Here is a 24,208-nt window from a genome sequence, read left to right as displayed (position 1 = left end):
GCTGACAATTTCATTTATCAAATGGTAGATGAACCCACAAGAGGTTCAGCCATACAGGACTTAATGCTGACCAACAGGCAAGAATTGGTGGATGAGATGAAGGAGGTGGGGACCCTAGGGGGAAGTGACCATGTCCTCATAGAATTCTTTTTGAGATGGGGAGGCAAGGAAGCTTGCAGCCAGACGCGGATGTTGGATTTTCTAAGAAGCCTATTTGGATGAACAGAGAACTTCAAGAGGAACTAAGAAAGAAAAGGGAAATGTTCAGGAAATGGACGGAAGGACAGATATCTAAAGTATCATAGAATCATAGAGTTGGAAGGGGCCATACAGGCCATCTAGTCCAACCCCCTGCTCAACGCAGGATTAGCCCTAAGCATCCTAAAGCATCCAAGAAAAGTGTGTATCCAACCTTTGCTTGAAGACTGCAGTGAGGGGGAGCTCATCACCTCCTTAGGCAGCCTATTCCACTGCTGAACTACTCTGACTGTGAAATTTTTTTTTAAAGAAGAGTACCTACAGGTTACTAGGCACTGTAGATCAATCATCAGAAAGGCCAAAGCTGAGAGCGAGCTAAGATTGGACAGGGAAGCCCACTGTAACAAGAAAAAGGGAGGAAGGATGACCCGGGAAACTACAGACCAGTGAGTCTAACCTCTGTTGTGGGTAAGATAATGGAGCAGATATTAAAGGGAGCGATCTGCAAACATCTGGAGGACAATTTGGTGATCCAAGGAAGTCAGCATGGATTTGTCTCCAACAGGTCCTGTCAGACCAACCTGGTTTCCTTTTTTGACCAAGTGACAGGTTTGCTGGATCGTGGAAATTCGGTTGATGTCGTTTACTTGGATTTTAGTAAAGCTTTTGATAAGGTTCTGATGGATAAATTGAAGGACTGCAATCTGGATTTTCAGATAGTTAGGTGGATAGGGAATTGGTTAGAGAACCGCACTCAAAGAGTTGTTGTCAATGGTGTTTCATCAGACTGGAGAGAGGTGAATAGCGGGGTACCTCAGGGCTCGGTGCTTGGCCCGGTACTTTTTAACGTATTTATTAATGATCTAGATGAGGGGGTGGAGGGAATACTCATCAAGTTTGCAGATGACACCAAATTGGGAGGGCTGGTAAATACTCCAGAAGATAGAGACAGAGTTCAACGAAATCTGAACACAATGGAAAAATGGGCAAATGAGAACAAGATGCAATTTAATAAAGATAAGTGTAAAGTTCTGCATCTGGGTCAGAAAAATCAAAAGCATGCCTACTGGATGGGGGATACGCTTCTAGGTAACACTGTGTGTGAATGAGACCTTGGGGTACTTGTGGATTGTAAACTAAACATGAGCAGGCAGTGTGATGCAGCAGTAAAAAAGGCGAATGCCATTTTGGGCTCAATCAACAGGGGCATCACATCAAAATAACAAGATGTCATAGTCCCATTGTATACAGCACTGGTCAGACCACACCTGGAGTACTGTGTGCAGTTCTGGAGGCCTCATTTCAAGAAGGACGTAGATAAAAGTGAAAGGGTACAGAGGAGATCAACAAGGATGATCTAGGGCCAAGGGACCAAGCCCTATGAAGATAGGTTGAGGGACTTGGGAATGTTCAGCCTGGAGAAAAGGAGGTTGAGAGGGGACATGATAGTCCTCTTTAAGTATTTGAAAGGTTGTCACTTGGAGGAGGGCAGGATGCTGTTTCTGTTGGCTGCAGAGAAAAGGACGCGCAGTAATGGGTTTAAACTTCAAGTACAACGATATAGGCTAGATATCAGGAAAAAGTTTTTCACAGTCAGAGTAGTTCAGCAGTGGAATAGGCTGCCTAAGGAGGTGGTGAGCGCCCCCTCACTAGCAGTCTTCAAGCAAAGGTTGGATACACACTTTTCTTGGATGCTTTAGGATGCTTAGGGCTGATCCTGCGTTGAGCAGGGAGTTGGACTAGATGGCCTGTATGGCCCCTTCCGACTCTATGATTCTATGAATAAATACTGAGTATTAAAACTGACTGCAGTGCTTTCTCTATGGCAGCAGTTCTCAACCTTTTCTTCGCCACAACCCCAACTTTGGCGGTGGCGGAGTGGCGGCAGCGCGCACACGGCAGCGAAGAAGCAGGTGTGCTGCTGTTGAAGAAATGCACAGGGTGTGGCCCCGGCCACACAGGGAGTTGTGCACATCAGTCCCACCACGCTTACCTTTGCCTCCCTGGAGGGCTCGGTGCGGCCGGGGGGATGGCTGTTATGGATTGCACAGGGGCAGCTGAGCCGGGGTTGGGTTGCAAAGTCAAGGGATGCAGAAAGCTGCTGAGGAAGAGCAGCAGCAGCCGCCCCCTGCCTGCCTGTCTCCTTCTTCCCGCTCTGCTCGCAGCGGGGAAGGCCGGCTCAGGTTTATTATTCGTTTCCTATCTAGGGCAGGAAAGATTCATGTGAAGTGGTGGCGCCGAACAAACACAAGCTGACAAACAGCCCCGGTCGGAAGGCATGAGCTGCCGACCTGCAACCAGAGGGAGGAGGAGGCAGAGGGTGTGTACGGGTGGCACATGCCTCCGTGTACACAACAATCAATGCACAGTCATTGCCATCCCTCTGCCCTCCTCTGTCTCCGCCCGCCGCCACCCGCCGCTGCCACCATCCGCATTCACCGCCACTCACAGGTGCGGCAGCGGGCAACCTGTGGACCCTGGGGAAGGGGCCAGGCGACCCCAAGTGGGGTCCCAACCCCAATGCTGAGAACCACGGGGGATGGGAAGGGGGATCATTCAAGTGCAGTGTCTCATCTCAGTAAGGGTCAGACAGAGATTACATCACAACTTCAAATTTAATCTTAATGGTAAATTGCCTGAGGAAATCTGAAATAATTCAAACCAAGTAAGTGAGGAAGGAAGAAACAGAATGTCTCCTTACCTTCTCCATGCCCTTTGAATAATGGCAGCAGCCCAGTTCTTCTTCCGGAACAACTCTTTTCTTGCCCTTTCCTTCTCTATGACCTGCATCCGAATGGCTACTGGGATAAGTTCAATGTTTGTGCTCCTGTGCTGAAGAGAGTCCAATGGCTCTTCTGCATGCCTGGATGCAGTCAGAGCTGGCCTGCTCGGTTTCGTATGGTCTCCACAGTTGTTGCCCACAGACAGTCTGCTGGGCACAAATCTTGTATTCCTTTCATCTGTAAACAGCAAAGGGCAGGGCTTTCTGGTACTGTCCTCATTTGCTGGCTTGCTGGTTTGTGTAGCAGCAGCCCTCACAGTGTCCCTTCTGATGTTCACACTTCCTGCCTTGGCACTTCCAGGCCTGCTGGAGCCAGCAGGAGACCATCTCTCAGCATTTAACTCTTTGCTTTTCGCTTTCAGTGGCTGTGGGTTGCCTTTAAGAGCCATTTCACACTGCCTTGAATTCTTTGTGCTTCCATTAGTGAAGTTACTGTTTTGAACACCCACTGGTATATCTTGACAATGGCTGATGTTGCTGTTTATTGACTGACTTTGATTTTCCAATTTCTCCCTGGAGCTGGCAGTTTTCCTGCTGGGGATGTGCCTTTTGCTGGCATGCAAGGAGCTGCCATTTGCTTTTGCAACAGATTCCTTGTGTTTTTTACCATCCCTGCCAGCAGTAGCAGATACAGCTTGATGGTTTGCTACCACCTGATTCTTGGATTCATCATTTTCCGTAATGGGATGAGGAGAGATACAGACAGACTTGCTTTTGTATTTTGCCTTGGAAAGCTCTGGGGAGACACAAGATAGAAATCAGTAGGCAGTAATAATCTAATTCCTAATTTCCTGATATAAACTTCTTTAATTGAACCTTACCAGCTAGGAATGCTTACTATGGTAACCTCTCTCACCTGCATTCTGGCACAACCTGGTTCTAGAGGGAACCACCAATATAAACACAATAACATCACTTCTGGTTGAGCAGCTGAAAGTAATATTGCCACATCTGTGATGTTCTAGGAATTTCTCAAATCTCTAATGGCATTTACCGTAGAGAGTGGGGGAAATCCTAGAATGTAATGGTCATGGCCATTTTTGCTTGCCACATTAGTTGCATTCCCCATCCTACTAAAATCTCCTGGGGGCTGCCAGTGGAAAGTGGCAACACTACCAACTGGCTTTTACCAATATGACACTGTCCCAGAGCACTGAGACAACGGAACCAACTACTTGGCTATGGGGTGCTCCTCACCAGAGGCAGGGCTGCTCCTCGCCAGAGGCAGAGCTCAGACAGCTGGGAGCACGTGGAGAGAGCTGCTGGGGACAGCTGCTGCTGCTGCTGACCAGGTGAGGTTACTGTTGTGCTGAGTGAGATAATTGCTGGGACCATTAAAAAGGGCTGCTCCCGCAAGCCTTTGGCCTGAGCCAAACCCTGGGGTTTGTAGCCTAGCAAATAAAAACTGTAGATTATTTTTTCCTAGTAGTTGCTCTGCCTAGAAGTTACAATGGACCTTCAGGACACTCATCCCATCATCTGCAGTGATTGTGACATGATTGCCTTCATCCCTGAAGACAAGATGGAGTACATCTGCCCCAAGTGTAAAATGGTAAGACTTTTGGAGGAAAGGATTAGGGGATTAGAAGAGAGGATTGACAGAAATTAAGAAAGGGGAGGAGTTCATAGACAGGAGCTGTGCAACTCTGAATAAAGAGGATACAACCAGTCCTGAAGAGAATATGGGGATTGACCTCATTATGGAGCCTCTGCAGACAGGAAAAAGACTCAAAGACATAGAGCAAGATGGTTCTCGGGGCCTTTGGAGCTCCAGAATAGATTTCAGGCTCTTGCAGAGGAGGTACAAGGGTCAACGAGGGAAGAGGTCCCAAAACAAAGTTTAAGACAAAGTGAAGAGATCCTGGGGATAGAAGGAAATGGTGCTGAGAAAAAAAAAAGGAGAGTACTGCTAATTGGAGACTCCCTACTAAGAGGAATGAATCATCATGTGGCTGAGCCCGACCCCCTAACCCGAGAGGTGTGTTGTTTGCCAGGGACAAAAATTAAAGACATTTCAGAACAGCTGCCCAAACTCCTCAAATCTACGGATCGCTACCCATTTGTGATGGTCCACGTGGGAACGAATGACATGTCCGTGAATATCATCGCTCCTACTAAAACAGACTATCAAGATCTAGGAAGGAAGCTCAAGCAAATGGGGGCACGTAGTATTCTCTTCAATCTTGCCTGTCAAGGGAAGAGGAATGCGTCGGGAGAGGAATATAATGGAGGTGAATCAGTGGTTGCGTAGGGAGAAGTGACCATGTCCTCATAGAATTCCTTTTGAGATTGGGAGGGGGGGGGCAAGGAAGCTTGTAGCAAGACACGGATGTTGGATTTTCCTAGGGCAGCCTTTAAAAAACTCAGAGACATGATGAGTGTCATACCATGGACGAGAATGCTGGGAAGGGAGCATGTGAAGGGTGGGCGCTACTCAAACAAGAGCTATTGCATGCTAAATCAATGACTATCCCAGAAAGACGAAAACACTGTAGGAGCTCTATGAAGCCTATTTGGAGATAGAACTTCAAGAGGAACTAAGAAAGAAAAGGAAAATGTTCAGGAAATGGAGGGAAGGACACAGCTCTAAAGAAGAGTACTGGGCACTGTAGATCAATCATCAGAAAGGCCAAAGCTGAGAGTGAGCTAAGATTGGCCAGGGAAGCCCACTGTAACAAGAAAAAGATTTTCAGTTATGTGAGGAGCAAACGTAAAGTAAAGGAGACAATAGGCCCACTGTTGGGTGCAGATGGACAAACTCTAACACAGGATGCAGAGAAAGCAGAAAGGCTCAGCGCCTACTTTACATCTGTTTTTTCCCCACAGGTCAAAGGGTTTAGGCACATCTAGAGATGGTAGGAGGACAGGAAGGCCTGGAGGCCTGGAGGATCATTGTCCATGGGGTCGCGATGGGTCGGACACGACTTCGCACATAACAACAACAAAGAGATGGTAGTGTCAGGATTGTAGAATCTCTGTCATAAATTAGCTTGAGTTCCTCCATGTCAGTTATATTGTTTTATATCGCTTGGCGCCTGCTTGCTCCAGGCCCTGTAGTCTTGCTAGCCATAAAAGTGAATAGTTTTGTTATGTTAACCTTATCTTGTTGTGGGCTCTTGGGATTGTTGTCACCTCCTCAAGGTTGTGAGAATGAATTCCTGTTTTTCTTACACATATGTCTTTTCTCTTGTCTCCCCTCCCTTGGGAACTGTCAAGTTTTGGGCGGGAGAATTGTATTGATAAGCAGAGGCAAATCTGAACTCTGGTCAGATTTGACTTTTCAGTCCCTAGCGTATAGTACTTTTCAATAAAGCTTTCTTTCATTAAGAAGCCTGTTGTGAGTTTTCTGTACGTTTGACATTAAGTCAAATCTCACAACTCCTTTCGCCTGCCAACATGCAGGACGAAGGAAACACCTATACGGAACAGGGTGAGGGCCTGGATTGGGACCTCTCCCAGAGCGACGGAGCCGGTGTGGGTCCGTACAGCTCGGGCATGCTAAGAGCCGTGGAGGGAGCGACTCCTGGACCTGCCGAATTCTTGGAAAGGCACATCACCGAGCGCAGGCGTTTGTCGAAGTATGACCGCCTGACGGGGGATGAGCAGTGGCCGGATCAGCTAGGAATACCTAGCTACGGGCTGGAGCCCGCCGGTGAGACGCATGACCTGCAGCACAAGCTGGACAAGGTGACCAATTGGCTACAGGACCTCTCGGGTCGGCTGGATCCAGAGGAGCAACGCGAGACGCGACGCCTGCTGCGGGAGGTGCACGGTGGTGCCCGCGAACCCAGTGGTCGGAGATCAGGAGGTCTGCCCACCCTGCGAGAACGCGAGGACGCAGCGATGCAGGCGGCAGCTGAGGCCGAGGCCGCAGCCTAGGCGAGAGCGCGAAGGGAGGAAGAAGACGGCGGCCTCGAGGGCGCAGGTGGTGCGGGTGCGGCTGAAGGAGCCAGGGCGGCCGAAGGCGCTGGAGCAGCGGACGGAGCGGCGGCGGCAGCAGCGGACGTTGCGGGAGCGGAGGCGGCGGCAGCAGCGGTGGTGCGAGAGGCGGCGGCAGCAGCAGCACGGGCCGCGGAGGCGGCGCGGGCCGCGGCGGAGGCAACGGCGGCGGCAGGAGTCGGTCGAGGCATCGGCCGTGGAGCGAGGGCCCCGGTGGATTGGGGCCAGGGACGACTGCCTCCTCCTCCCTGTAAAGGGAGTGGAAATGCGGAGCACCTACAAATTCAAAGCTAAATTTTCGGGGGACCCCGCGACTTTTCCTTCTTTCCTGGTGCACCTCCAAGCCTACATGATGGACATGGGGTTCACCTTTCATGATGATGCTGAGCGCGTGCGTTTCGTAGGAGAGGCCCTGGAGGGAAAGGCAGCAAAATGGTTCATGGACTTGTACCGTTGCAACCCAAGAGCCATCCGCAATTACAACCACTTCCTGAGAACCATGCGCCAGATGTACGTGGAGCCGTTCGAAAAGGAGACGGCGGAGAAGAAACTCAAGGCCCTGAAGCAAGGGAAACTGACGGTGGCCGAATATGCCAGGGAATTCAAAGAGCTTTCCTCAGCGGTGCCGGACTGGACCGAGCCCCAACGTGCGCACGCGTTCGTGGGGGGTCTCTCTGGGGACTTGTCTAGCAAGTGCCTCCTTCTGGAAGACCCCCTCACTGTGGCCGGATGGGTCCAGCTGGCTGGGGAGATGGAGAGTCGCCTGGAAAGGGCCGCGGAGTTCCAAGGAATTGCAGGGAAGGCAGGGGCTAAAACCTCTACGCCCGTTAAGGCCAAGCCGAAGGCGAAGCTGGAGCCGACCGAGCGCACCCGGCGCATGGAGAAGGGATTGTGCTTGGGTTGTGGTCAGGCTGGCCACTTCCTCGCGCAATGCCCCTCGAAGACGGCGATCGGTGCAAAAGCAACGGGCAATACCCCTCCGAAAGCTTCACCTGCCAAGAAAACGGTCCCGAAGAAAAGTGCCAAGTCTCTGCTGGTACCGGCCGGTGCCGCGGCAATTGTGGAGGAATCGGAGGAGGGCAGTGGCCAGGATGGCGAAGATCAAGCGGAGGAGCAGTCGGGAAACGAAGACGGTCTGCTGTAAAGGCGCCCCGCCAGCAGGCCTCCGACAGGGGCAAACGTGTGGTGAGTGATTCCCCCCTGATACTCCTGCCCGCAACCCTCTCCAACCCCAAGTCCGGGAAGACAGTGGGGGTCCGCTGCATTGTGGACTCAGGGTGCACCCAGACTCTAGTAAGCCCAGCACTAGCCGAGACTCTGGGGGTGGGCAGAGTGCCTTTGGGTGAGCCCCTACCTATCACCCAGCTGGATGGGAAATGCGATCCCGGGGGGGAAGCTACCGTAAAGACGCGCCCGATGGACTTGGACGTTAAGAAACATTGGGAGCAGATTCAACCCCTTGTAGCACCCCACTCAGCATTCCCATGTGTCCTGGGGCTGGATTGGTTGAGGGAGCATGATCCCACGGTGAAATGGAAAAAGGGAACAGTGGAGTTTTCCTCTCCTGGTTGCAAGCAGCACGTTCGGCCCCAACCCTCCCTAAACGACCGGGTCGTGGCCGCGGTGGGGTCCACAGGGGAAGCGACTCTCCCACCAGAGTATCGGGACTTTGCAGATGTGTTTGCTGAAGCTGAGTGTAACCAACTTCCCCCCCACCGTAAAACTGACTGTGCCATCGAGTTAAAGAAAGGGGAGTCCCTCCCTAAAGCCAAACTTTACTCAATGAGCCCGAGGGAAATGGCTGAACTCAGGGAGTTTTTGGACAAAAACCTAGCCCGGGGGTTCATCAGACCCGCCACTTCACCCCTGGCGGCCCCGGTTCTTTTCGTGAAAAAGAAAGACGGGTCTTTGCGCCTCTGCACGGACTACCGAGGGCTGAATGCTGTTTCTACTTGCAATGCCTACCCGTTGCCTTTGATAAAAGACTTGCTTGGTCACTTGGGGAAGGCACGGATTTTTACGAAACTAGACTTGAGGGAAGCCTACTACCGGGTCCGGATAAAAAAGGGGCATGAATATTTGACTGCTTTTAACACCCCCTTGGGCCAATTTGAGTACACCGTCATGCCGTTCGGCCTCGCCGGCACTCCGGGCGTGTTCATGAACATGATAAATGAAATTATGCATGATTTATTGTATCAGGGGGTGTTGGTGTACATTGATGATATTTTGGTGTATTCAGAGGATGTGGGCAAGCACGCTGAATTGGTCCGCGAGGTGCTCCGCCGCCTGCGGAAGCATCAGTTGTTTGCTAAACTTTCAAAGTGCGAGTTTCACCGGGATGCGGTGGAATTTCTGGGTTTCCGGGTCTCCCAAGCAGGGATTGAGATGGACCCAGGCAAAGTGCGGGATTTGCTGTCCTGGGAACCTCCCCGCACGCGGAGACAGTTGCAAAGTTTCTTAGGATTTGCAAACTTTTACAGAACGTTCATCCCCAGTTTCGCCAAAGTGGCGCTGCCTCTCACTGACTTGTTAAAAACAAAAAAGGGGGGAAAGACAGCGAGCCGCCCCGGCGCCCCACTCCAGTGGACCCCCCAGTGTCAGGAAGCTTTTGAGAGTCTGAAACTGTTGTTTACCTCTGAGCCGGTGCTGGCCCATGCCGACCCCGCTAAGCAATTCACCGTGCAAGTAGATTCTTCGGATGTGGCAATGGGGGCTGTGATCCTACAAGAGGGGGAGGATGGGAAATTGCACCCGTTGGCCTATTTGTCAAAGAAATTTTCCGGGGCAGAAAGAAACTGGGCGATTTGGGAAAAGGAGGCGGCTGCAGTAAAATTGGCCTTAGCCACCTGGAGACATTGGTTGGAAGGGTCCGCAGTCCCCTTTGTAGTGTGGACAGACGCTCAAGACGCCCCTTTGTAGTGTGGACAGACGCTTCAGGCGCTCAAGCAGCCCCGCTCGCTCTCAGCAAAACAAATGCGGTGGGCGGAGTTTTTCTCTCGCTTCAACTTCTCTCTCAAGCATCTGCCGGGCAAAATGAACTTTGTGGCGGATGCTCTTTCTCGCTTGCCCCAGTACAATAGCAAGCGCGACCCATTGGTGGACACAGTTTTTACCCCCGCCCAACTGGGAATGGCCGCAGTGACGCGCAGCCAAACCAAGCAGGGAAATTCAATCCCGGGAGGGTGGGTCCAGAAGGAGGTGTTACAGGACTCTGAATTCAGTTCCCTCCGCCCCGACCTAACTGAGAAGGGGGGTCTGTTTTTCAAGGGGGAGCGTCTCTATGTCCCGGTGGCGGCGCGCGGAGACGTTTTGAAACTTTGCCACGATGCGAAAACCGCTGGACATTTTGGGTTTGTAAAAACTCTGCACCTGGTCAGGAGACATTATTGGTGGCCAACTTTACGCTCTGATGTGGAAAAGTACGTGCAGGGTTGCCCCACATGCATCGTCTCCAAACCTGCTGGTGGGAAGAAAAGGGGGTTGCTGCAGCCCCTGCCCACTCCCTCCCGCCCGTGGACCGATGTCACCATGGATTTTATCACGGACTTCCCCCCCAGCCAGGGGAAAACTGTCATTTGGGTAATAGTGGATGCATTTTCCAAGCAAGCCCACTTTATCCCTTGTGCTGGCTTGCCTTCAGCGGCCAAATTGGCCTCGATGTTTGTGACCCACATAATACGCCTACATGGGATCCCGAGGCGCCTACTCACGGATCGGGGCCCCCAGTTCATTGCCAAGTTCTGGCAGGAGCTCCTGAGACTGTTGGGGGTGGAGCAAGCTTTGACATCGGGCTACCATCCGGAATCGAATGGCCAGACTGAAAGGGTGAACCAAATCCTTGAACAATACTTGCGCTGTTTTATCAACCATCAGCAAAATGACTGGGTTGCCCTGTTGCCACTAGCTGAGTTTGCCTATAACAACGGGGCCCATGCCTCCACGGGTGTGTCACCTTTTAAAGTGGTGTATGGGACTGATTTGGTGGCTGCCCCTACATGGGAGCTAAGTTCGTCCGAGGCCCCAGAAGTCACCAAATGGGCAGAGACTATTAGTGCCGGGTGGCCAGTAATCGTTTCAAGCCTCAAAGACGCAAAACAGGCTTATAAAACCCAGGCAGACAAGAAACGGGCACCTGCGCCCGCGTGGAAAGTGGGAGACTTGGCTTATTTGTCCACAAAGAACCTACGTTGCCAACAAAAGTCCAAGAAACTTGGTCCCAAATATGTGGGGCCCTTCCCTATTGTGAAACTTATCAATGCTGTAACTGTAGAACTATCTTTGCCAAAAACTTACAGGAATGTGCATCCGGTTTTTCATTCCAGCCTGCTGCGGAGAGCCCCTGCTCCGGATGTGTGGCACCCCCCACCATCTACGCCGGTGCCAATTTACATCGATAAAGACACCCACTATGAAGTCAACCAGATTCTGGACTCTCGTGTGCACAAGGGTCGCCTCCAATATTTGGTTGATTGGAAGGACTTCCCCTCAAGGGACAAGGAGTGGGTAGAGGCTGAAAATGTGAAAGCACCTCGCCTTCTCCGGGCTTTCCACCGAGCATTCCCAGATTGCCCTCGCCCCGTCGATGCGGGCTAGGGTGGGGGGGGGCCCTTTTTAGTGTGGAGGGATGTCAGGATTGTAGAATGTCATAAATTAGCTTGAGTTCCTCCATGTCAGTTATATTGTTTTATATCGCTTGGCGCCTGCTTGCTCCAGGCCCTGTAGTCTTGCTAGCCATAAAAGTGAATAGTTTTGTTATGTTAACCTTATCTTGTTGTGGGCTCTCGGGATTGTTGTCACCTCCTCAAGGTTGTGAGAATGAATTCCTGTTTTTCTTACACATATGTCTTTTCTCTTGTCTCCCCTCCCTTGGGAACTGTCAAGTTTTGGGCGGGAGAATTGTATTGATAAGCAGAGGCAAATCTGAACTCTGGTCAGATTTGACTTTTCAGTCCCTAGCGTATAGTACTTTTCAATAAAGCTTTCTTTCATTAAGAAGCCTGTTGTGAGTTTTCTGTACGTTTGACAGGTAGTAGCCAAGGGATAGAGCCTCTTGTGGCGCAGAGTGGTAAGGCAGCCGCCTGAAAGCTTTGCTCATGAGGTTGGGAGTTCGATCCCAGCAGCCGGCTCAAGGTTGACTCAGCCTTCCATCCTTCCGAGGTCGGTAAAATGAGTACCCAGCTTGCTGGGGGGTAAACGGTCATGACTGGGGAAGGCACTGGCAAACCACCCCGTATTGAGTCTGCCATGAAAACGCTGGAGGGCGTCACCCCAAGGGTCAGACATGACTCGGTGCTTGCACAGGGGATACCTTTACCTTTACCTTTTAGCCAAGGGATAGTGTCTGGGTGGCAGGTTGACATGGACAGAGAGGTTGTTGAGAGGCATTTAGCTGCACTGGATGAGTTCAAATCCCCTGGGCCGGATGAAATGCACCCGAGAGTGCTCAAAGAACTTTCCGGAGAACTTGCACAACCCTTGTCCATCATCTTCGGGACCGCTTTAAGGACTGCAGATGTCCCGAAGGACTGGAAGAGAGCAAATGTTATTCCGATCTTCAAAAAACGGAGGAAGGATGACCCGGGAAACTACAGACCAGTGAATCTGACCTCTGTTGTGGGTAAGATAATGGAGCAGATATTAAAGTCTGCAAACATCTGGAGGACAATTTGGTGATCCAAGGAAGTCAGCATGGATTTTTCTCCAACAGATCCTGTCAGACCAACCTGGTTTCCTTTTTTGACCAAGTGACAGGTTTGCTGGATCGTGGAAATTTGGTTGATGTTGTTTACTTGGATTTTAGTAAAGCTTTTGATAAGGTTCCCCATGATGTTCTGATGGATAAATTGAAGGACTGCAATCTGGATTTTCAGATAGTTAGGTGGATAGGGAATTGGTTAGAGAACCGCACTCAAAGAATTGTTGTCAATGGTGTTTCATCAGACTGGAGGGAGGTGAGTAGCGGGGTACCTCAGGGCTCGGTGCTCGGCCCGGTACTTTTTAACATATTATTTATTTATTTACGGTCATTTAGACCAAAATTTTAGAAGCCCTACTATACAATAGCAGTTTGTAAAAGGGAAGGTAATACATCAAAAGGTTAAAAATGCATCAACAATAAAACTTCATAGAATCATAGAGTCATAGAGTTGGAAGGGGCCATACAGGCCATCTAGTCCAACCCCCTGCTCAACGCGATACATCTACTAACCAAAAAACATAAGAAGTTCTGTGGATGTATTATGGCTATACATGAGTGACCCATTCTTTCCTAATTCTTAAAGCTAGCCACGGAAATTTTGCTACTTTCCTAGTTAACAAATTATCTGTATCTGATAGCAATATTTGCAGGCGATGCTTTCTCAGGTCGTGAGGGCATTCTATAAGCATTGGTACTAATGCACCTGCGCGAATATGATTATACAGCTTGCACTCAAATAAGATGTGTTCTGTGTTCTCTACTTGACCCTCATTGCAGATACAGAGTCGATCCTTGAGAGGAGTCCTTGAGTCCATCAAATTTCCCACTCAAGTAAGCAGAGGGCAGGGCATTGTGACGAAGGAGGGTAAAGGATCTCCTGTGCTCAGGATTTGAAACTTTTCTTAGATATTGCATCTGGGTGTTCCTGTTTAGGAGATCTTTCCTAAAGAGTGGGTCCTGAATATTGTTGAGATCATGTTGCCTCTCTACTTCTATCACATATTTATTAATGATCTAGACTAGATGGGGGGTGGAGGGACTACTCATCAAGTTTGCAGATAACATCAAATTGGGAGGACTGACAAATACTCCAGAACAGTGGTCCCCAACCCGCGAGCCACGGCCCAGTGCCGGACCACGAAGGCCTTGGTGCCGGGCCGCGGCTCCTTCTCCCCCCCCCAAAGCGAGAAGCTCGCCAGGCCGCGAGCAAATTGGCCGCTAAAGCAGCCGATTAGCTCGTGGCTCGGCAAGCTTCTTGTTTCGGGAGGGGAGGGAAGAAAAGCTTGCCGAGCCGCAAGCTAATCGGCTGCTTTGGCGGCCGATTTGCTGGCGGCCCGGAGGGGCCGGGAGGGGGAGCCGCAGCCGCTGGCATGGCGGCGGCTCAAATGCGTGTGCTCGGACTACCACGGGCGCAAACGCACAAGCGCGGCAGTCCGCTGGGGCTGCCGCGCGTGCGTGGGCCCCCGGGCCGCCCTCTCCCCCCACTTCGGAGCTCCCCCCACTTCGGGGCACCCGCAGCAGCCGAAGGGTTGCGGACCGCTGCTCCAGATGATAGAGACAGAGTTCAACAAGATCTGAATACAATGGAAAAATGGGTAAAAAATGCGAATGTCATTTTGGGCTGTATCAACAGGGGCAGAACATCAAAATCACAAGATGTCATAGTCCCATTTTATACGGTAGTGGTCAGACCACACCTGGAGTACTGTGTGCAGTTCTGGAGGCCTCACTTCAAGAAGGACGTAGATAAAATTGAAACGGTACAGAGGAGATTGACGAGGATGATCTGGGGTCAAGGGACCAAGCCCTATGAAGATAGGTTGAGGGACTTGGGAATGTTCAGCCTGGAGAAAAGGAGGTTGAGAGGGGACATGATAGCCTTCTTTAAGTATTTGAAAGGTTGTCATTTGGAGGAGGGCAGGATGCTGTTCCCGTTGGCTGCAGAGGAAAGGACGCGCAGTAATGTGTTTAAACTATAAGTACAACGATATAGGCTAGTTATCAGGGGGGAAAAATTCAGTCTGAGTAGTTCAGCAGTGGAATAGGCTGCCTAAGGAGGTGGTGAGTCTCACCTCACTGGCAGTCTTCAAGCAAAGGTTGGATACACACTTTTCTTGGATGCTTTAGGATGCTTAGGGCTGATCCTGCGTTGAGCAGGGGGTTGGACTAGATGGCCTGTATGGCCCCTTTCCAACTCTATTATTCTGTGATTCTGTGGGTTCTCCCTTTCTAGAAGTCTTCAAGAAGAGGTTTGGCAGCAATCTGCTGGGAATATCCTATACTATGCTGGGGCCTATAGCACCCCTTTTCGCTCTTTAGTTTAATAATATCCAAGTGGTCATGTGTAATTTTGTCCCACATGATACAGAAAGTTAAAAAGTTCAATCCATCCTTTGTTTGTTATATAACGAAAGTTATTAAAAGTTACAGTTTAGTATAATTTACAAGCCTTTCCTGATCAAACATAATTTGTATGATGCCTGCCACTGCATCATGACCTGGTATCCAAACACTGATCAGGACCAAACCTGCTTAGCTTCTGGGATCTGACAAGATCTGATTGGCCTGGGCTATCCATATCAGAGTCTGGCCTTGTTCCTTGGCTGGAACAATATACTGCTCAGGCAGAGTGGCGTCTTCTTTTACCCCATATCTGACTGACCACCTGCTCCAACAGGCTTCTAGCTCTGACCCAAACTAACACAGGGATGACAAACCCTTTTTTCTGTTGTGATCTCCACTAGGCTGTTCTGTGGGGCGACATTTCTTCTTGGCATTCTCCGTGTTCAATGAGATGGTTGCTGAGCCTTTCTTGCTTCTTTCAGCTTGGCCTTGGAAAGTGCTGCTGGAAGGAGGCCTTTTCTTAAGAGCATCGCCTGGCTGAGTGGGGCACTGCTGATCCTGCTGCTGCAATGAGTTCCCATTGACCGTGAAGTTCTTAATTTCTTTCTGCAACTCGGTGGCTTTCCTTCTATTTTCTTCTTCACGTTTCCTGTAATCAATGTTGGTAATTTTACAAGCTTACTGAGACCACTTTTGGAGCACAGTGCTGACAATTATGCAGAGCTTTGGTCTTCCATGTTTTGCTTTTAAAAACCCACATCTTAATTATTTATTTGCCACATTTATTATTTATTTACTTATTTACTTAATTTGTACCCTGTTTTTCTCCCCAGTGAGGACCCGAAGCAGCTTACACCTTTCTCCTCTCGTCCATTTTATTCTCATTATGACCTTGTGAGGTAGGTTAGGCTGAAAATGTGACTGGGCCATGGCCACTCAGTGAGCTTCCATGTCATAAGTGGGGATTAGAACCTGGGTCTCTCGGATACTAGTCCAACACTCTTCACCAATACACCAAACTGGTGGTGTCCCTTCTTCCAGTGGGTTAACCAGTGATATCCTCAGAACAAATCTGTGAGGTGAATCATACTGAAAATTACAATATTGCAGCCAAAAAAAGGTCTGAACCAGCTAAAGTTACTGTAACAAACATTTCTACTTTCAGTCGGAGATGGGCATATGCTTATCATAAGAAAATCAGGCCGCTGGTTGAGGCACTGAGAACGGGGAGCAAGAAATCAGTCCAGCTCCTGTCTGTGGGACACAAGATGCAATGATCACAGCTAGAAGGATGCCAGCCAGGCAGAATGTGCCGTGGCAATCCCCTAGCACAGTTTCTGCTGTTCTTCATCCCATCCAAGACAGAAGGAGGAACACAATTCAAGTAGAAGAAAATGAATTAGACAGTGAATTGATGGCAAGAATAAAGATGTTGTTCCTAAAACTGCTACCTCAAATCTATTGTCTTGGGGGAAGGAAAATGGTGATACTAGGGAAACTGTGCTCTTCTGTATAAGAGATCGTTTGAAGTCTTCAATAACACATAAAGTAATATGAACTCTGGTGGGCCAGTTGTGGTGTTAATATCCAATCACGAAGGATTTCCATATGCTCAGCTAGAATAAAATCTGTAACTGAAAGAAATTCTTCCAGACCAAAATTTTTGACTAATAGCCAACCCCTTTTCTCAATCCTTTCTCCCAGAAATAACATACCGGACACAAATCTACAAGATCTATAAGGTGGGGGATGTAGATCAGGTTACCTTTCCCCAGCCAAAATACACTATTTCCACTCCGGAGAGTTGTATGATTTTTCTAGGGTGACTGCTTGTAGCCTGTCCTGGTTAGTGCTCAACTAAACAAGATGGAACCCCCAAGTCCACAACAGGGATGCCGCTGCCATTTTAGAGATGAAAATGACTCTGTTTACAAATGCTGCAGGTGCCCCAAACTGACCTGGACCGTGAAGTGTGAAGAGTAGGGGCACCTGACTTTTCGCTGAAACTGTTTTCAAGAACCCAACCCCCCTTGAAAACTGAGGATGGGGATAGCAGATATCCCTCTCCCCCCCCCCCCCCCGATGCAGACCTGATGATGACTGGGGCACCATGGTGGACTTCGAGATACTGTCCCATCTGGCTAAGCCCTCAGTTTCCCCTGAGGATGCAAAACAATGTACCTGTTGATGTGGACTTTAAGATCTCAAAGGGGAATTTTATTACGTTGCAAACAGAAACCAAATGCAAGTACTGGATGACAATTAAAGAACATAATGAATCTCTGTTACGAAAAAAACCCCACACCTCTTGTTCAAATGGACTGCTGGTGAATATTATGATATTTTAGAAACATTCAGTGTTGAAACATTGTTTATAGACTGCTATTGCATGACAGGTTAGTTATGCTGCATGTCTTCGCTAGATCTGATGATCCACCAGGAACTGAAGAGCTGTCGTTTTCGTGTGAGGTGTCAGCGGAAAGCCCCAACGTTATCTGGCATTGCTATCTTAGCATGCCTTCGCCATGGAGGCAGTTGATTGAGCCTGGGTGCATGAAATGCTGCTAAGGGAGCCACACATGGCGCTCTGGGCAGGCTGAGCCACTTCGGCACTCCCTTTGGGATTGACAGAAGTGACTCGCCTTCAATAATAGTCCTGCCACGGCACAAACCATCAGCACAAGGGCGACTGTCTCAGGAGCGGTGCAAATCTTGCTGCCGTTGCAAGCCGATAAATCAGACCCTTGCTATTCACAGCACAATTATTTTCCTTTCTTTCAAAGATGCATAGCCTGCTCTTCATTCACCTCCTCTTCCTATTCATTCCCAAAAAGAAACATGCCAGGCAAGGGAATGTTCACACTGCAGGAGGAGCCCCTTATCTTCCAGCCGGGGGTCTGATTAGCCCCATTCAAAACAACAAAGAGTCCAGCAGCAATTTAAGAGCTCCCACGTGGCATGGACTTTCCAGATCTGTTTAGTTATATTGGTTTAATAAATGTATATCCCAAACTATTAATCTTCATTTATACTTTTCCCCAATATAATCCAAAGTGGGTTATATCATTTTCCTCCCCTAAATTGTATCATTACCACAACCCTATGAGGTAGGTGTGAGTATATGACGAGCCCAAGGTCATCTGGCTAGCTTCCATGGCAGTGTGGGGGATTCTGGCTCTTCCAGAATGTGCGTTCTTCTAAATGTGCGTTGTTCTTCTAAAGTGGAGTTTAGGTTTTTATAATTGAGATCATGGAGGACAGGTCTATCAGTGGCTACCATCCACATTGAGAGGCAGTAAACATCTGAATACTAGAGCCAGGAGGGAGGCCTCAGCCTTTGTGCCCTGTTGTTGGACCACCCAGAGGAACTGATTGGCCATTGTGTGAGACAGGAGGCTGGATTAAGAGCTATGGGTCCCTCCTTGCCTCAGCTGGGACATCATGCTGTCCCCAGGAGATGGATAAAAGGGGTTCTTGAGCCTTGGGAAGTGGGTGGGGGTGGGCTTGGACTGAACGCTACTGGGATTTTAAGGGAAAGGGGTTTTAATGGATTTTATTGTGGAATTTTAAATCCTGTAACCCACCTTGAGCCAGTGTGGGAACCATGGATGGAAGCTTCCTTCTGCAAGTTTTATCGGATCAAAGTTTGCTTTGGAGAAGCCTGCATTATATTCATTCCCCTTCCCCATCCAGTACTTGGGCCTATTAGTAGCATGCCTAGGAGAAAACTGTATGTATATTTAAAGTGCTGTTAGTTTTTCACACTTCTTTTTATTTGCTGCTGCTTATTTCCTGATGGTTTTATTCTACATATACTGAAATATTTGCTGTTATTTTTCATTTAAGTCCTGCTGTCTCCATCTTTCCCACCCTGCTCTTTATAGGCAATGTGGCTAGAACCAAATAGAAAATATCTGTTTTATTTAAAAGCTGAAACTTTATTACCAGCCATTCAGGGTTCCCCTAAACAAATATATGTATCCAAGAAAGCAGGTTTTATCAAGTCAGAAGATATGTTAGTTGGCTGTGTGCGGCCATGCGTTCCACACTGTCCAAGTTTAGCTGTAGGAAGCACAGATGGGTATGCAGAATGGTGACAACCATGTCCCCTCTGGTTTATGACAGAACATAAATGCAATTTGTTATAAGTGACAACTTGATATGCCTATTTAGCCAATTTGGTTTTTATTTCATATATAATCTCTACTTTGGTTCTTCTCTCAACCAAACAGGAGGTAGTATAAATGGTTCAGTAATATTCCTAAAAATGGCTCTGGAATGGGCAAAAATATCTACACTGATGATGAAAAAACATTTAAAAGAAAAACCCAGTTGGAATGGCATAATGTGTTTTTAACAGAGGGTTTGTAACAAAATTTAATTGCCTCTAGATCTTTCATTGCAACCGTCAGAAATGTTTGCTCTGTATTATTCCTATTTATTCCTTCAGTTGCAACTATGATCCACCTAAATATGAAGCTTCCTAATATTGAGTTAAAATATTGGTCCACCGTCCTAAAACAACACTATCTTCTACCACTGGCAGTAAATATCAAGCAGAGGTCTTGCCCTGGGCTGTGGCCTGAGAGCCTGTCAATTGGAGAAGCTATTGCTGAACCTGGGACGTTCTGCATGCAATACATATGTTTCTTCTAAATTTGAAAGACTACACTCCACACCCAAAGATGTTTCCAATTTTTATCTTTTACTAGATTAAAAACCCGTTGCATCTGTGAATGAAACAGGCGCAAGCACCCCCCCCCCCGGCAGTCCTCCCCCCCTGGCCTGAAAAGGCCTGCCGCGGCCTTTCCAAGGCTCGGTGGGAGTTTGGGGGGCAGGGAACTCCCCCCCCCCAGCACCACTGATCTCCTCTCCTGGTGGTGGTCGGGCTCAGACTTATGGCGATTGCGCCAGACTACCCCTCGGGTCCAGTCTCTTGTTTCCAGTCCACAGGCCGATCAGGATGCGCACAGCTTTGCTCTGTTTGTCCTGATTGGCCCATGGACCGGAAACAGAGGCTCTAGACCAGCTCCGTCCAGGAGGCCACTGCTCAAATATTAAGAGCAGCCAAGTGTTAAAGATGTCCTGATTCGGATGGTTATTCTCTTTGGATTTTCTGTTCTTGACATTCAGTTCAATGTTAGCCCAGTAAAGGTGCTTGGTTTTGGAAATCTGTTTTGTTGTACATGGAACAAACTGAAATGAAGCAAGACCATGAATGGGATATTTATGTTCATCAGCGTTCACTGCTTTTCACACAATTTATTTTTTAATTTTTTTAGCATTTATATACTGCCCTTCCCGAAGTCTCAGGGCAGTTTACATGGAACTGAAGAAATTATACAGGAAACATTACATATAACTAAGTATAACACTGATATTAGGGATGGGTGTTTTGGAGCGGAAATGGTCCAAAGCGGAAACAGTCCAAATCGGGCCCCTGTAGGCTTTAAATGGTCCGAATTGCCAAGATTTGGCAATTCGGCAGCCGAATCGATTCGGCTGAGTGAGAGGCAGGCAGGCAGCCATTGCCTACAGCCTCCGGCTGCCCTCTGGGTTTTTTTTTCAGGTTTTCCCCGCTGAAAATGGGGGCTGGGGGGAGGAGGGAGTGAGTGGCCAGTCAAAATGTCTGTAGCTTTTCAGCTCAGGCATTCTGGCCATTCATGGGAGACTTTTTATTTTTTAAATCCCCTTGCTTTGTAGCCTGTGCAGGAGGAGGCTACTTAAAGCAAGGGGCTGCTTGCTGAAGCTCACTTGAGCTCTGGCTGGCTGGCTGGCTGTGCCTGCCTGGTTGGTGACAGATGGTGCCCTCAACATGACCAAGATGGTCAAGGAAATGGGCCTGAAGCACATCTCCTGTGCGGCCCACCTTCTCCACCTCGTGGTTAAGGATGCCCTTGGGATTGGAAGCCATTGACTTCAGGCATCTCATCAAGAAGTGCCGAAAGATCGTGGTGCATTTCTCTCACAGCTCGTACGACGTCTCGAGGCTGGAGAGAAAGCAGGTCCTGATGGGCGTGCCGCAGCACTGCCTTACCAGAGACGTCAGCACACGCTGGAACTCCACCCGCACCATGCTTGAGCGCTTGGTGGAGCAGAGGAGAGCCTTAGACGCCCTTGTCCAGGAGACGAGGATGTTTATGCCTGGGGGGTGGCTCACCCACTGAGAGTGGGAGATCGTTTATCAGACTGTGGAAGTTCTTGGGCCATTCAAGACTTTTGCGGAGATGCTCTCATCTGACACAGCGAGTTTGGGTTTGGTCGTGCCCATGGTCCACAAGGCCTGTGTGATAATGGCCCGCTTCTTGGACCTGGCTCAAGGACGTGCAGATATTGTTCCAGCCATGCGCGCACTTGTAAGGAGTCTTCTGAGAGGGCTTGAGAGCCGCTTTGAGCCCCACTGCAAGTCAGTGACATACAGGCTCGCTGCCATGTGTGATCTGCGCATCAAGTGCAGCATAGCAGAGAGGGAGAGGAGCCTTCCTGAATGGCGTGAGCTGCTCATTCAGAGGCTTGTCTGGTGGAAGTCCAAGGAGGCTGAGGTGTCAGGCCAGGCAGGGGAGGAAGGATCCAGCACGTCTGCTGCTCCTCCCCCCCCCAGCCTCTGCTGGCACATCAGCCACCGTGGGCCACCCCAGCGAGAAGGCTGAGCAGGGCAACTTCTTGCTGGGGTTCCTCCAGCCCACTCCTTCCCCTAAGGGCAGCGGGTGCCCGAGGGAGGACAGTGCGTCTGGGATGGTGAGGGCTTACCTCGGTGAGCCCCAGGAGTCCGAGAACACCTGTCCCTTGAGATACTGGGCCAGGATGGAGGTGGTCTGGCTGGCCCTCTCCCGCCCGGCCCGTGTCTACCTTTCGTGCCCGCCAACGAGCATCCAGCGAGAGCAGGCATTTTCTCATGTGAGCAGCACCGTCTGCAAGTATCGCTCCCACCTGGCGCCCGAAAGAGTCCAGCAATTGGTCTTCCTCAAGGTCAACTTGAGGGCTCTTGGCCATCCAGAACTATTCTTGGAGGAGGACTGAGGTGAGCACAGAATTGCTGTGACTGTATCCCCTCTGAGTATGTTCCGGGTGGCGGGGTTGAAAACCGCTCGCCCAAGGTAAAAATTCAGACAGGAGCCTGGCCAATCTAAATTGCCCCCCACGCACAGAAATTCTGCAATCACCAGAGGGCCAGAGATCAAATCTGGGTCCCTCAGTCGTGCCACCCATTTTGAAAACTTTTCCCAGTCCCAAGTGAGCCTTAGAGCGCATCTTAAGCTCAAGAAGTAACTCAGCATTTCTCAGAGGGTGCCCAGGAGGAGTTTGTTGTCGTGCGAGCGCTGATTTGCCTTTTTGCTGCTGCCAGGGCTGTTCTCCCAGAACAGCTCTATCAGGGCTCTCTCAGGATGTGGCCTGAGTAGAGCAGTTGGATTTGAGGTGGTCGAAGGCGGTGGCCTGTGGCTGGTAGGTTGTTGGATTCCCCACCGGTGTACACTGCACCATGTGTGGACATCTGGGGGGGGGATGTGTCTTTTTGCTGCCAGGGATGTTCTCCTGATTGAGCCCTCTGAGTGTCCATCCAGGCGCAAGCAGCCAATGGGGAGCCGCGCAAAGCGCAGCTCCCCATTGGCTGCTTCCCCCAGCCGGAGACTCACTGCTCAGACTCCACCGGCAGACGACGCGGTGAGTCCTCCGGCCGGGGTACTCCTCCTCCTGCTTCTCCTGGCCGCAGGACCCGCCTTGCCGCATCATAGACATGTGTGTGAGGCCGCTCCTGCGGCCTGGAGAAGCACCAGCCATAGTCCTCGGTGGGGGGGGGGCGCTACGCCTTCTCCCGGCTGCTGGGGGTGGCTGCCTCCCTTCTGCCGGCCCAGGGGGTGGCCTCGCCCTGCCGAGACTGCTCCCTGCCCTGGCAGATGCCTCCGCGTCGCTGCCGGGGGTGTGGGGTTAGCCGCCACCCTTCTGCCGGCCCCGGGAGCGGCTTCGCCACGGCGAGACCACTCCCGGGGCTGGCAGAAGCCTCTGGGATGCGGCTGAGGGGTGGGCGTGGCTGCCGCTCTTCTGCTGGCCCCGGGAGTGGCCTCGCCGTGTCATAGTGGGGGTCTAGCACCCATTTTATTTCTTAATAAAATGAGCTTTACTTCTAGTAAAATAATAATGATACAACAGGTCCAGGAGTCTTGGTGGATTTCTGGGGGGGGGGGGGCTGCTGATATTGTTGATCAATTGTGCCTGGCCTCAACTCAATGCCTGGTGGAAGAGCTCCCTTTTGCAGGCTCTGTGGAACTGCTTTAACTCTGTCAGGACCCTGAACTCATCTGGGAGCTCATTCCACCAGGTGGGAGCCAGGACAGATAATGCTCTGGCCCTGGTCAAGCCCAGGTGGACTTCTTTAGGCCAGGGACCCTCAGCCGGTTGGTGGCGGAAGAGCACAGGGCTCTTTTGGGGGCATAGGCAGGGAGGCGGTCCCTCAGGTACACTAGTCCCTGATCGCGTATGGCCTTGAAGGTAATTACCAGAACCTTTAGCCTGATCCGGAATTCAACGGGCAACCCTTGCATTTGATGGAGGGCGGGCTGGATGTGGGATCTCCATGGTGTTGCTGTGAGGATCCTAGCTGCTCCGTTTAGTCCAGCTGTAGTTTCCGGGTCAAGGTTAAGGGCAGGCCTGCGTAGAGCGAGTTATAGAAGTCCAGTCTGGACGTGACCGTCGTGTGGATCACTGTAGCTAGGTGTTCCAGGGCCACGTAGGGTGCTAGTAGCTTGGCGGAGATGGTAAAATGCCAGCTGAGCTACCTTCATGACCTGGGCTTCCATTGTGAGGGAAGCATCAAGGATCACGCCCAGGTTTCTAGCGAAGTCAGCCGTAGTGAGCTCTATGCCTTCAGGGTGGGCAGGTGTGCTTCCTCACATGGGCCCATCTTACCCAGCCAGAGGACCTCTCTGTCTTTGAAGGATTGAGCTTCAGACGACTCTGCTTGAGTCCTCTTGTCACTACTTCCAGGCAGCTGGCTTATGCCTCTGGGGGTGTGTCAGGGCGGCCTTCCATCAGGAGGAAGAGCTGGATGTCATCTGCGTATTGGTGTCAATGTGTAACTACCTGGAAATAACTGGCACAGGACAGTTACGATCACTTTTTTAAGGGGCCACTACCTTATGTGTCATTGAGTTGTTTATAATTAGGCGTTATACGGGTTGTGTTCCTGGTTTTTTAGATTTCACTTTTGGACCAATATGGCTGTCGACAATTGTTTTTCGCTTTCTTAA

The 24,208-nt window shown here is 50.1% G+C and overlaps 1 protein-coding gene across 6 annotated transcripts in view; it reads right to left on the bottom strand.

Annotated features, from left to right (window-relative positions):
• Positions 1 to 24,208, bottom strand: part of INVS (inversin) — a 168,238-nt gene that overhangs the window by 16,587 nt on the left and 127,443 nt on the right. For all 6 annotated transcript variants that reach the window (XM_077304617.1, XM_077304619.1, XM_077304618.1 and 3 more), the window contains 2 exons: positions 15,338 to 15,612; positions 2,900 to 3,716 (listed from right to left, as the gene is read on the bottom strand). In XM_077304617.1, coding sequence (XP_077160732.1) covers positions 2,900 to 3,716; positions 15,338 to 15,612 — 1,092 coding nt within the window. The remainder of the gene's footprint in view (positions 1 to 2,899; positions 3,717 to 15,337; positions 15,613 to 24,208) is intronic.

Source organism: Paroedura picta, chromosome 11 (assembly GCF_049243985.1).
Source record: "Paroedura picta isolate Pp20150507F chromosome 11, Ppicta_v3.0, whole genome shotgun sequence".
NCBI lineage: Eukaryota > Metazoa > Chordata > Lepidosauria > Squamata > Gekkonidae > Paroedura > Paroedura picta.
This window is presented reverse-complemented; position numbering and strand designations above follow the sequence as displayed.